We start from the raw sequence: 12755 nt of genomic DNA, 5'->3' as shown, positions 1-12755 counted from the left end.
CCCGCCGCCGCACATGGCCCGCCCGCCCGGCTCCGCCGCGCTCCGCCGCGCTCCGCGCCGCTCGGCCCGGCGGCGCCCGCGGGCCGCGGCCCAGGCGCGCTCACCTTCCGGCTTGTTTTCGGCGGCCATTTCCCCTCCGCGCGCCACATCCTCCTCCGCCTCCTCGCGAGCGGGACCCGGGCGCGCGCCGCCTCCTCCCGCCGCCGCCGCGCCGCCGGGCCGGCCACCCCGCGCACGGCGCGCCCCCCGCGCCGCCCATTGGCCGCGCCGCCGCACTGGCAGCCGCCGCGGCCAATCGCCGCCGCCGCGGGGCGGGCGCACGGAGAGGATGGGCGCGAGTGACAGCGCGCTGCGCCAATGGGCGCGCCGGGGCGCCCCAGTGACGCGCGGCGCAGCCACTCAGCGGGCGCGCCGTGACGGCGAGGGGGGCGGGAGCGCGCGCGCGACTGACGGGCCCCGCAGCCAGTCACGAGGCGGCCTCGCGCGATGGACGGCCGCGGCAGCCAACGGCGGCGCGCGGGAGGCGGGACGCGCCCACTGACGCACGTCCGCGGCAGCCAACGGGTGGCGGCCGCGGGGAGAACGACGGCGCGCTCGGCCAATGCGGCGGCGGCCCCGGGCGCCGGCCGCTGACGAGGCCGCGCGGAGCACGCCCCCCACGCCCAAACAAAGGCGCCCATTGGCGCGGCGGGCGCGCGCGCCGCCAATCCGCGCGGCGGCCCCGGAGCTGCCGGTGCGCAGCGGCGGCGGCGGCCTCCGCGCGGGGCTGCCCGCGGGGGTCCCGCTCCCGGGCGGCGCGGGGCAGCGGAGCCGCCACCCGCCACCCGAGCCCGGGCCGCGCACCGGCCCCGCGCACCGCCGCCGGCCGCTTGTCCATGCGCGGCTCCCGCTCTGCGCGGCGGCCGCCCGGGCTCGGCCCGCGGCTCCTTCCGCACGGGGAAGCCTCCCTGGAGCCGCAGGCAGGCGCGCTTGGAGCTCGGCTGCCTCCGCGCCGGAGCCCCCTGCGCGCCGGGCCTGGCTGCGGAGCCGAGCGCTCCACACGGCCGTGCCGAGGCGGCCGCCCTGCACGGGCACGTCCAGGCACGCGCGCTGTGAGGGGCCTCCCGGGAAGCAAAGCACGTTCTGTGCTTTCCGGACTGGAGAGCCCCTGGAAGAGCCTGGCTGAGCTCCCCTTCGTCTCTGGCGTGACAAGCACTGGCCCTTCTGCCTCCTTGCGCCACGCTCCACGAGTGCCCATGGAAAGCTGTGTGTGAGCGAACACCCAAAGGGGGCATCTTCCCTTAGAGCCTCCTGCGAAGAGTGGGGCTTCCTTAAGGAGACCTTCTGGCTTCATGTCTTCATAAGGGACGGAAGAAATGCCTGGGCCGAGACCAAAGACAAGGACAGATGGTGGGATGGGTCTCTCCTAAGGCAGGAGCCAAGGCAAAGTCCTCCTTCCTCTTGCCAGCAAGGGCTCATGGTGCGAGCCATGGAGGGCACGGCGATGGAGAGGCTCCGGGCTGCAGGCTGCTCCCGCCAGCCCCGCGGCGAGCACGGTGCGGGCTGTGAACGCGCACCCGTGCCGGTGTGGCTACAGGGCCCGCTGTGCTGCCTCCTCCTGCAGCTGCCCCAGATATCCCGGGAAGCGCCGTGGTTATCCCGGCGCCCATGTCTTGATAAGCGCTAGGGAATGTGCGTCTGTCCTCGGACATTCTTCTGAGGTGGCCTTACTCCTCACAGGACACGAGGGAGCTGGGCCGCTTGGCTCCACAGCGGTACAGGATCGAGGGGCATCCTCTAGAGCGGAGGTAACCGCAAGGCCACGTCCCCACGCGAACGCAGGCTGCGCGAGCGCCGTCGCCCGAGAGTCACAGTCTGTGCCGCGCTGGCTCGCCGCAGGTTTGGGCGGGTTAAGTGCCACCAGATAGAGCCATGCGCCGTTCACATCCGATGAGCAAAACCAGAGGTAACGCTCATCTAACCGGAGCACTGTGAAACGCCGCTCCAGGCGGCACTTGTGCTGAACAACGGCAAGTTTTGCTTCATCAGGGCAGCGCTGGGTTTCCTGAGCATGAAAGCTCCTGCTGGGGCCCAGCTGCGTTGGGAGACCTGTGTCCAGGCACGAGGAGCCGTCTCAGCCCGGCAGGGCCAGAGCTCTCTCCCTCTCACATGATTCAGGCAGGATCGTGCAGTGAGAAGGGGACAAGAGAAGCGGCAGAGCTACTACGTCCCCGTCGCGTTAGGAGGAACACTCATGCCCTTGCTCAGATTCTCCCTTTGCCACCACGTGCAGTAACGTCTGAGATCTGCTCCTGTTTGATGTTGCAGGCTCCAGGGCTTGTGGCTGGAACCCAAGATGCTCCCAGGTGTTCGGACAGCGATCAGTGTCCAGGGTAGCCCTTCAGTTATTTTCACAAGCACAAACATTTATTTCAGCCGTAGCCCTTGCTGCATTACTCACTCACACGCTCGAGAGCAAATAACCGTAAGGTTCGGCACCTGGGGTTAGAGCTTGGCATTGCCCAGAAACATAATTAAATGCAAAATCAGCTTCGTGCACGCACCAGAGTGTCCATCTCCTCGTCCGCTCTGCAGCTAAAGTAGTTCCGTATGTACCTCCATGGCTCATTAGAGTAATGAGGTCCTCGTGGCCCGACGGACAAGGTTATTTCGGACACCAGCTGCCTTTTCTCAGGCTCTGCAGCGTGGGGAAGCAAGAACTCCCACCCAACTAGTCCCTAACAGCTCCGAGAACTCGAGCACCTCGCGCTGGTGCTACAGTGCGGCGCGGCCGGCTCTGTGCCCGCCTTTCCAGAGCCTTCCCGGGCGCTGAAGCCAAGGAGAATCCCTGTGCTTGGAAGTGGAAAAAGCCTTTTTCACGCGGGTCGTGAACCCATGTTGAGCTCCACTGCATGTGGCCAATGAACTCATTCTCTTCAGGCAAGAAATAACCAACCCACTAATAAACTGGATCTTATGTACCTGAAATTGTATATGATTTTGACAGCATGGTACAGGTTCTTACAACACGATCTACATAACATTAAAAATACAATCGGAACATGGATTTTTCCTTAAACATACCAGCTGTGTCTCGACTATTTCCATTTGATTCCTTTTGCAATAACATAAGAAGTTACAATCTGAATCTAAGTACTTCTGGCTTTCTTCAAGTTTCCCAGCTCCCCAGCGCTTAAACATTCTTCATAGTCACGAAACATGCGGGCACCGGTCTGCAAAGACACAGGGCAGGCAGGGCACAGGGTAACCTCACTCGGTCTTACCTTCCTCTGGGGTGAAACACAGTTAGGTCCCGCTGACAAACCACAGGAAATCTGACAGGCCACGAGTGCTTGCAGTCTGAGCAACCAGTAACTTCTACTGGTGCAACATGCCGATAGGGTCGCTGCTGTAGTGGTTTCCCTTTAGAGGGAGGCAAGTATGAGAAAGTTCCCTTAAATTCCAGTTTGTCCTTCCTTGAGAGATGTGGGGCTAGCTTGGTTGTTTGGGTTAGTGCTTAGTTATATGCAAAAGTAAAACTTTTAATAATACCCTGCACAAATATCCCGTTATGAATATTCAGTAAATTCTACAACCACAATTGCTATGTTGGGCATAGAAAAACCAAAACAATTCAGACAGGTTGGATGTCTATAATGACAGTGTTGGAAACTCCGTATCTTTTGAACTGCCTGTGCAAAGTTGCTCCCTGATTTAGAAATTAAGGAATGCCAAGTGTTCTTACAGAAACACTCTTAAAACTGTGAATAAAGACACTTAAAAAATAAAATGATAGAAATGAAATGTTTTTGTCCTTTCCTCTCTCTCCACCCAGAGGATCAAAAGCTGTTTCTTCTAGGGAAATAGAAGGAAAAAACAGACTGAATCAAGCCAACATGTTGGCATAAATCCATTGTTACTTAGCAATATTTCACTGTGTTTGTGAAGTATAATTGCCAATTCCCAAATTCATCAAAAACAGGTAAATATCCCAAAACACGCGTTTCTTCAGAAAGGCTCTCCAGAGAAATAGACTCTATTTAGAGCTCTGCCATCCAAATGACTTGCCAAAAATGATGTGTGGGAGTCACAGAAGAATATAAATTACCAGGAACTAAAAATACTGGATTACCCTTACACCGGCTGGATGAAACTGTACACTACCTCGGCAGGAGGACAACCTCAGCCACGGTCCCTGTTTTGGGGCTTGGATGCTTCCTTCTGCAATTCCTTGTCCACTTACTCCCTTCAGAAGTACAAATCCTGCGTCCAACTAATCTCTGGTAAAACTTGGCAGGCCAAAGGGAACTTGGGTCAGGCTATGGACAAACCATTACTCCAGAGCCTAAAACATTATTAGGAGGAAAGGAGTTTTCACTGTGCAAACCCTCACTTCAAAACAAAACAAAACAGGAATTTAAGCCAGTAGATTCAAAACTAAGCATTGCATTCACCAGTTTACTAGGAACGAGAGTACAAAAATGTGTTTCTCTACCCTGGCACCGAGTCCAGAGCAGGGCAAACTGGGAGCCTGCGCATCTGCATCCCCCTTATCCAGTTCTGGAACCGCTTCCAGCGGCTGCAGAACGGACCGACCCGGTGGCACCTCGTAGACTGCTGGGAGCAGAGAGGGCAGCTCGTGGGCGCTGCCAGCTCCGTCCCTGCCCGCGCCCTGCGACGGCTCTTCCCTCCGCTGCAGCGGGCGAGCTCCTCCTAAGCGCCCTGGTGGCACCGGGGGGAAAATAATGATTATTTTGCTGTAATATACACCCACAGGTCCGTCAGAGGAGGAAAAGCTGAAATATGAGGTAAATTAAAGCTTCCAACCAAGGGGATTTATTAGTAAGTCACCACAGAATCCAGATAATTTATTTTTCCAATTCTGCAGCAACTTTCTTGAGTTCTTCTAGATTAGCTATTAAAAATTATGTATCAAAAATTAAACAAAATGTCTATTGACCACTATATCAAATTCTAATTTTAGCCAGAAAAATAAATAAATAAATAAAAAGAATAATTAGGCTGTGATTTATTTTGGTAGTCAGGCTCCATTAACAACTTCCACTCCCCATGTTTACATAATTCTGGCAAATTCAGGTAATATATACAGTGCTCATAAACGCTGCTTTAGATTTAATACAGACAATTTCCTACGCTGCAGTCAGAATGCTCCTCCTTGCTTTCTTTCCTCTTAAGACAACCAGGTCAGATAGTTTAAAGAGGCAACACAACCGTCCCCCATGGTGGTTTCAGCTACACGTTTGTCCTTCGGTAGGTGCCCACCTTCCCCAGAGCTGCCATTGTCTGCAAGGAGCTGCTGCTCGCTGGGGCCGCTCTCTGCGCACCCCGAACGCGCTCCCTGCTAACACGCACCACCGCTTTTGTCACCTGAGAAGCAAGAGAAAAAGGGGCAAATCCTAAGAACAATTTAGTAGAGCAAAGTTATCATATGTGCGAGGCTGGTCCGTAACTGGCTCTGCCGAGCAGCTCCCGGCGTGGCCAGAAATGCTGCCAGGCCAGCAGGGCTCACTGCACCAGCCTGCAGCCCGTGGGGTGGCCGCTCTCTCTGGAAAAGAGCATCTTCCACAATTCTGCCTCTCTCACGGGGCACAACACACTGCAATCTTCAGGACAGTTTGGTATCGGATCTCTAGTGACAGTTAAAGCAAACATAGTAAGGACATACAAGCAAGCAAAACGCCCATGTCCAAGATCCCTAAATTTCTGTTCCTACTTTTAAACAAGCATCTCTTCCAGGGTATGTAGCACTTCTGAAATTAGTCTGCCATCTACATTAACAAAACAAATATGGATTTAGGAGCCAAACTTTATTTGCGCAGGTATGAGAATGTCAGCCTAAGGCACTGAAAAGAGAAAGAGGAGTAATGGAAGAGGAAAGAAAGAACAAACACAATGAGTTCTCCTATTTTGTTCTCCAAGCAGCAAAGTTTGCTGCTGACCTGCGGCTGCCAAGGCAGACGTATTAATGACGTGAACGCCGCGCACTTACAGCAGGTCCCCAAGGCCCCTTTCTCCTCGCGCGCTGAGGGCTGCTCCAGGCCCCGAGCGCGTCGCTCCGGCGATGCCGCGCGCCCGTCTCCAGCGGGCACCTCCAGCGACCACAACGGCTGCACGTACCTCCTGCGGGCTGCTCCGAGCGGGAGCGGGGCTCGGACCGAGGGGGTGCTCCGAAAGACGCGAATTGTGCACGGAATTAGTCCTAACTGCTAATGGAAGTATTAGAATTTGCTTTTATACTGCGACTCTTACAACTCCCATCTCCGATTAAACAATTAGACCTGCAACCTAGTGTTGCACCATTTAAATTTTTACAAGACCTGCTTAAAAACAGTACGGAGCTTTACCACAACATTAAAAGTTAATCCTTTTGTAGGATCAATGACAACTAGATTTGTACTAGAACCAGATTCTGAACCAGAACTAGATTCTGAACCAGATTTTGAACTAGAATTGCTTTGATTTGTAGAATCAAAGCCAACTAAAAGCACAAAAATAAAGAGGTCGCAGAGAAAGGAGTAGGGCATTCTTGGAAATGCACAGTCAGCTAGACCAGGAGTCTAAAGGGCCTGTTCCAGAAGTGGATCTGTAAGGTCTACCTATGAACTCAAGCACGGATCGATTAACCCCTAAAATGCATAAAAGAGTTTAATTAATCCCTAAGCATTCACTTATTTGAAAAAAAATATAGCACACAAGAGCCCTGTGCTTACTGAACTAGACTCCTAAAGCCATTATACCCCGACCAATGGCATTGGTTTTTCTAATCCCCAGAGGCCATGCAGGTATTTCCATTACAAGTAAGTTCTACACGAGCATTGGTGATTACGGAGTGTTGAAACCACTGTTCCTCCTTCACCAGGAATAACTGCTGCAATGGCATTTGAAGAAAAACGTCCCATTTCATCATTTAGATTTCATAGCATCTTCCTGCTTTCCTTTCCTTCTTTCCTGAGTCTATAAAAGCCCATGCTTACTAAGCTATTAAAAATAAGTCACTAGCCACTGGCCATGCAAACCCTGTAAAGCAAACTGCACATAAAAGGGTAGGTATCCACCATCTACTACAGGAAAAGCTGCATTGTCCATCTTTGAAAATACCTCAGATATTTTCTGTTAGACAGTTGCTATCCAAGTGTGTTCCAGAAGCAAAGTGCTTCTACTAAGGAAGAGCATGGTTGGAAGCAGACAAATTACGTGGCAGATATCAGTGTATTCATAGGCATTTCCACAGAATCAAAACTTCAAATTAGAAGGTTCCCAGTGACAGTATACTCACATTTTATCTGCACAAAAGGCAATTAAATGGTTCACAGCAAGTTTAGCAAAAGTAGATATCTGGAGACAAACCTCCAAAACTGCAGTAAAAGGTTATCTGAGGGATTCACACATCCTGGGGAAGAATATATGCTGTTTCTTAGGAAAAACATACTTGGAGCTTTACTTTCTGTAATATTTACTGTATATTTACTAATATATAGTAATATTACAGCTGTAATATTTACTAATATGGGATAAGATCTTACTGCAACACACCGATGAATCCTTGAAATAGTCTATGCCAAATGAAGTATTCCAAAGACAAGGGAATTCCACCTGTTTCTCATGTGTTTTGGCAGCATCCTACTGCCTTGCATTGAGGCTGAGGATTAGATCTCAAAACATAACAACATCTAAGAAAGTGTCTGCCAGCTGACTCCCAGCAGATGAGCAGACTGACGCCCAAATTGAAGATCAAAGCGTACAAGCGCGTTCCTGCAGGCTTGCGAGGCCTCGGCTGCGCGGGAGCGCAACAGTAGGCGCTCTGCAAGGCTCCACGTGCGTTTGAGCAGGAGACTTTGCTGCGAGCGCTCAGGTGAGGCTGCGCAGTGCTCGGCTACCAGAGGAGACGTTGGGCGGCTCGAGCGCCCTGTCCTCGGGGCCGCGTCCCTCGAACGGCTCGCAGCAGCGCCCGCTGCCGCGCGCTGCCGGCCAGGTGGGGTTAGCGGGACACAGGCAGGACAACACGCACCTTCCCAAGGCTCCCCTGCAACGGAAAGCCTGGAGACTTGCAAGACCCCGAGGGAAAGGACGGACAGCTGCTGTAGGCTGGCCTGTATCTTCAGGGTCCACCAAGACCGGCTGCCCCGGGGCAGAGAAGCCGCGCGCGGAGCTGCAGCCGGCGAAGGGACGGCGCTGCTGCCAGGGCGGCTCCCACCGGGCCCTCCAGCCACACGGTCCAATGCCGGCCCTGGCACGACTCGTGGCTACCAGCCCACTTGGAGCCAGGCGCCAAGCATCCTCCCCGAGCTGATGTTTACTGGCAGGAGTAGCAAAAGCCCTGTATATAATACTCAAAAATCACGAAATGCTAAAAGCCCTCCTTGTTCTCCAGCTCCCCAACGCCTCCGAGGGCTCTGACCCCGGCCTGGCAGGATGCTGCAGTCAACACCGGAGCTGCCGGGCTGAGCTGCGGGGCCGGGAGGGCGAGCGGAGGCCATGGAACAGCCAGAAGCCACAACCCCGGGGAACAGCGGCAAAGACGCAGCCCTCGCCGGCTCCATCCCAGTTCTAGCAGGCTTAGGGCTTTATAGATTAGTGGGGAGGAGCTCAAAGCTCGCAGTTAGCACTGGAGATTCACACCGGTGTTGATAAAAACGCCCAGAAGATGCATTGACGGCCTGTACATCGCTAGATGCAGAAAAACGAACGAATACAAGCACCCAGACTCCCGAAATACGGATAGGCAATGATTCTCCACTCCATATTAAGTATGGCTGAAATCTCTAGCATATTAAAAGTTAGACTGCCACATACTTTAACTAAATGAGATCTTATGCAAATTATAGACATTTCAAAAGAGTTATTAATCTGCATTTCTTAAGATATTTCTATCGTATTTCAAACGTTTGGTACATTTGCCAAGTGAAACAGGACAAACTGTGCTTTTATATTGCAAGAGTTCAAGCTGGTCTTGTTCCTTCCGTTACATCAAATGGCCTAAACCTAAGGAGGATTCCAGGCCATCCTGCAGAGAGCAGCTCCCGTGACAAAAACAGAAAAGCAATTTATTAAACAAATGCAAAAACAAAACACCATTGAGCCCAAGCAGCACTCTCACCGACACGGTAGGGAAAAAGTCTTTGACAAATTCTCGTATTTTTTTTTACTGGAGACAGACTCACCTCAGAGACAGAGATGAGCTGGTGGGGAATACAAGTTCCTAGCTTCCAGCCGTCACCACCACAGCCCAAAATCCGAAGAGCTTTTAGTGGAAAACGGTATCTGTAAGTCATTCCTGAAGCCTGCCATTCCCACAGTACAAAACACTGGCTTTCTGGCAAGCTCCACGGCTGCTTTCAGAAGAGAGCGATGCCCAGACGCGGAGCCTCGGCCCACAGCAGGCTCTCCACGTGCCTGGCTGAAACGACCCGCAGACACGGAGCGCACTGGGTTAAGCTGCACTTTAGTAGGAAGCAAACGGACTGACAGTTCTGCTTAAGCACCGGAAAAATTACAATCAGCATTAACATCTCAGCTACAGAAAACTCCTGCCTGATTTCTATTTTAATCAATACCAGCAGAAGAGATCAGTTATTTATATACCAGTCATTCACACCTCATTCTGCCTCTTTTACTGCCAACATCATCTCCCTGCCACAGAATCCCCCATTTGTCCCGTACACTTGCTGCCAGGAAGAGCTGCGAGGCAGGGGCAACAAGCAGGTAATTACTATCCCTCACCCCCCGGCATGTTTCCAAGGAGAACGCTTGCTCATGACTTGCGGGGATGAAAGCCATTCTCCCGTAAGCAGGATGGAAACGTCCCAAGGAAACATACATCAGTATACAGTATATAGTAATACATGCTAGTAATGAAGCTTTCCCTGCTTCTTGCCAGTTCCTTCAGGCACCCGTGCCGCCGTCGGGCGCGTGTTGCGACGGCCCCTCCACTGCGCGGCTCTGCTGCCCAAAGCCCAGGCAAACTACCACGCCTCAGAAACTACAAGGATAACTTCCCACAATGAAAGAGTCAGTAAATTATTCCTCTGGGCATCCCAAAAGTGTTAACATAAAATGCAGTTAAAAAAACACACAAACAAACATGAGCATTAGGGTAGCAGAAAGCAATTTAGTCCTCAAAAAGGCCACTTGCTTGCAATGCCATTCTAGCATTTTAACAGCATGTGTCTGCCCAGGCTTCAGTCAGAAGATGGGACAGGAAAGCACTGCACTGAGCCGAGCTGTCACCCTGCGAGAATGGCACGAGGTACGAATACCATGGCTGAGTTTCTGCCTTCTTTTTCTTTTTGCTCTCATCACAAAATATGATTTTTAGACTAACTTGATACTGTTTCAGATGCAGGTCGGCATAAGGTAGCCCTTGGACCTCTAGATGGGCACATGAAAGGACGTATGTAAAAGCACAGGTTTCACAGAGGTTTATCAATGCAAAATAATGCATTGTGGGGGAGCGGGGGTGGTAAGGCTTTGACCATAAAAGAAGTAGGTCAGAAGTGAGAAGTGTCACTGGGACTTCCCATAAGATCAAGGAGGGAATTCAAGAAACTGAGTTGCAGTTTGAGGGATGTCATCTGCCACGGGAGGGAAAGCAAAACACGAACTCCCACAGGCTCCAGAATGCACGTAATTAGCTGTTCCTTTTACCTTTTTGCTCTACCCAGCATTTCTTCAAGAGCACAGTCATCTCTGGCTTTGGCATCCTACTCGTCATCTATGAATTCATGTTGCCACTTCCTTCCTGAAAGGAAAAAGTCCCACAGTGAGTCACCTGCTGCGCAGGGGAAAGGGCAAACATAACAGAATATTTCTTGCCACTGTTTTAGTGTGGAAACCACTGCTCCCTGGGCAGGTGGTAGCGCAGGTTGTGCTCTCTGCTACAGTGCCACTCACCCCAGATACTCTCACGGGCCTGTTTGGACACTAGAAACTTGCACAGAATTTACCTGGAAGCAGCTGGGAAGCTGTCAATATCCAAGACCTGCCTTGAGAGAAGTAGCAATCCAGGCTCATGAGTCACCCTGAGTGAAAATCTCCCAGCAACAAGACACTTATGCCAAAAAAAAAGTCTTCATTTTAGTTTAAAACATTCTAAAAATGTTAATCTCCATGAGACAGACGCAAAACAACCCTGAGAAAACACACTCAAGGCTAGGGAAGCCTCCATATCACACAAGCCAAATCAAAAATAAAAACGGAGTCAAATGTATGAAGCAGAGTGTAAAACAAATCAATTTTCTCCAAGAAATAACTCAAGGGGCTCCCATGGGGGTTCGCAAATTCTGGACGAGAAAAAAGATCAGGTTTTATGGGAAGAGATTCAATAACCACTCTTTCCACATGAAACGAGTGATGGAGGATTGTCACTACTCCATAGACACAGAGTGCACATTTCAGATAACACTAACAGAAAATCAATAGCATCTTTCATATGTGAAAGGACATAATCTCTATGGGCTCCTAATACCAGCAAATGGGACCAAAAGCAACCTTTACTAAAATTTATCAACCAGCATTAACGCTGGCTGGTAAGACAGGGGCAGCACGCTAGTCTAGATCTTTGGGTTCTTCTCTCACCTATTAAAGAAGGTAATAAAAAAAAAAGCCTCTCATCAAAGCGTCACCCTTCGTTAAGGCTGAAGGGCCCTTCGGCTCTCGCAAGGACGCTGAACCCTGGCACTCGTTAGCTGGCACTCGTTAGCTCACGGGCTGCATCGTGAGGAGCTGTCAGGCGGCGCCCTGACGGCTTGACAAGCTCACCTGGCTTACGGCATCTTCAAGTTTTTCCTTGTTGAACTGTGCTAGAACTAAAGTTAATATCAGCAAAAACACTTTGTGTGTGACCCCGGGCACTAACAAGGCGCTCAATGAGGCCCGTTGGCGGGACCCGCATCCCGCTCCGCACGGCGGGCGCTGCACGGCAGGAAAGGGCCGGGAAGGGCCGTCCTGCCACTGCCTCGAGCGCCTGCGCGGGGCCGCGCTGCCGGGTCACAGCCCCGCGCCTCCCGGGCACGGCGGGACGGGGGCCCGGCCCGCGGCAGCCCCCGCGCTCCGGCGCCGCCGCGGCCCCTCGCACGGCCGGGCCGATGGGGGCTCTCCCTGGGCACGCGGGAAGCGCCGCGGCCGCAGGGCCGGCCTCCCCCGTCCTCCATTTCCTGCGCACAGCGGCCGCCGCCGGGGACGCGCGCGAGGCGCGGCCGGCGCTCCGGGATCCCCGGGATCCCCGGGGGCGGCGCCGGGACCGCGTTGCCATGGCGACCCGCGTGCCGGGGCCGCGGCCGGCCCGGGGCAGCGGGCAGAGCGCCCCGCTGCGGGGACCCCCGCGCACCGAGCGGGAAGAGCCGCGGCCGCCGCCGGGGGGCGCCCCGGGGCCAGCGGCACCCGGTCCGCGCCGCCGCCGCGCGCCCCCTGCCGCGCCGGGCGGGAAACCCCGGCGGTGCCGGCCGCGAAGCCCCGGGCGGGAGCCCCCGAGCGCGGAGCTCTCACGGCGCCGGTCCCACGCCGCGCCGGGCACGGCTGCCCCCGCCCACAGCACCGCCGCCTCCCCGCCCCCGCTGCCCCGCCGTGCTAAGCCGCCATGCCCGAGCAAAACGGCTCGGCTCGGCTCGGCTCGGCTCGGCGCGCAGCACTCACCGCGGCGCCGCGCGCCCGCCTCTCCTCACGGCTACCGGGCGGCGCCGCCGCTGCGCCCGCCCCTGTCCGCGGCGCATGCGCAGCCGCGGGGCGGGGCCGTGCCCAGGCCGCCCCGCCGCCAGGGG

General features: G+C 54.1%; 1 protein-coding gene across 6 annotated transcripts in view; it reads right to left on the bottom strand.

The window, feature by feature from the left end:
• Positions 1–12675, bottom strand: part of CAMTA1 (calmodulin binding transcription activator 1) — a 161290-nt gene extending 148615 nt beyond the window's left edge. For 4 of the 6 annotated variants that reach the window (XM_088533712.1, XM_088533713.1, XM_088533714.1 and 1 more), the window contains exons 1-2: positions 12631–12675; positions 10645–10738 (exon numbers count right to left, since the gene is read on the bottom strand). In XM_088533712.1, coding sequence (XP_088389838.1) covers positions 10645–10711 — 67 coding nt within the window. In that variant the 5' untranslated portion in view covers positions 10712–10738; positions 12631–12675. Of the gene's footprint in view, positions 1–104; positions 243–10644; positions 10739–12630 lie in introns of those variants that run through there. The other 2 variants (XM_088533716.1, XM_088533717.1) reach the window with 1 other exon arrangement.
• Between the last annotated feature and the right edge of the window lie 80 nt (positions 12676–12755).

Source organism: Tinamus guttatus, unplaced genomic scaffold (assembly GCF_059628265.1).
Source record: "Tinamus guttatus ecotype Peru unplaced genomic scaffold, ASM5962826v1 Tinamus_guttatus_pri_ptg000515l, whole genome shotgun sequence".
Taxonomy (NCBI): Eukaryota; Metazoa; Chordata; class Aves; order Tinamiformes; family Tinamidae; genus Tinamus; species Tinamus guttatus.
This window is presented reverse-complemented; position numbering and strand designations above follow the sequence as displayed.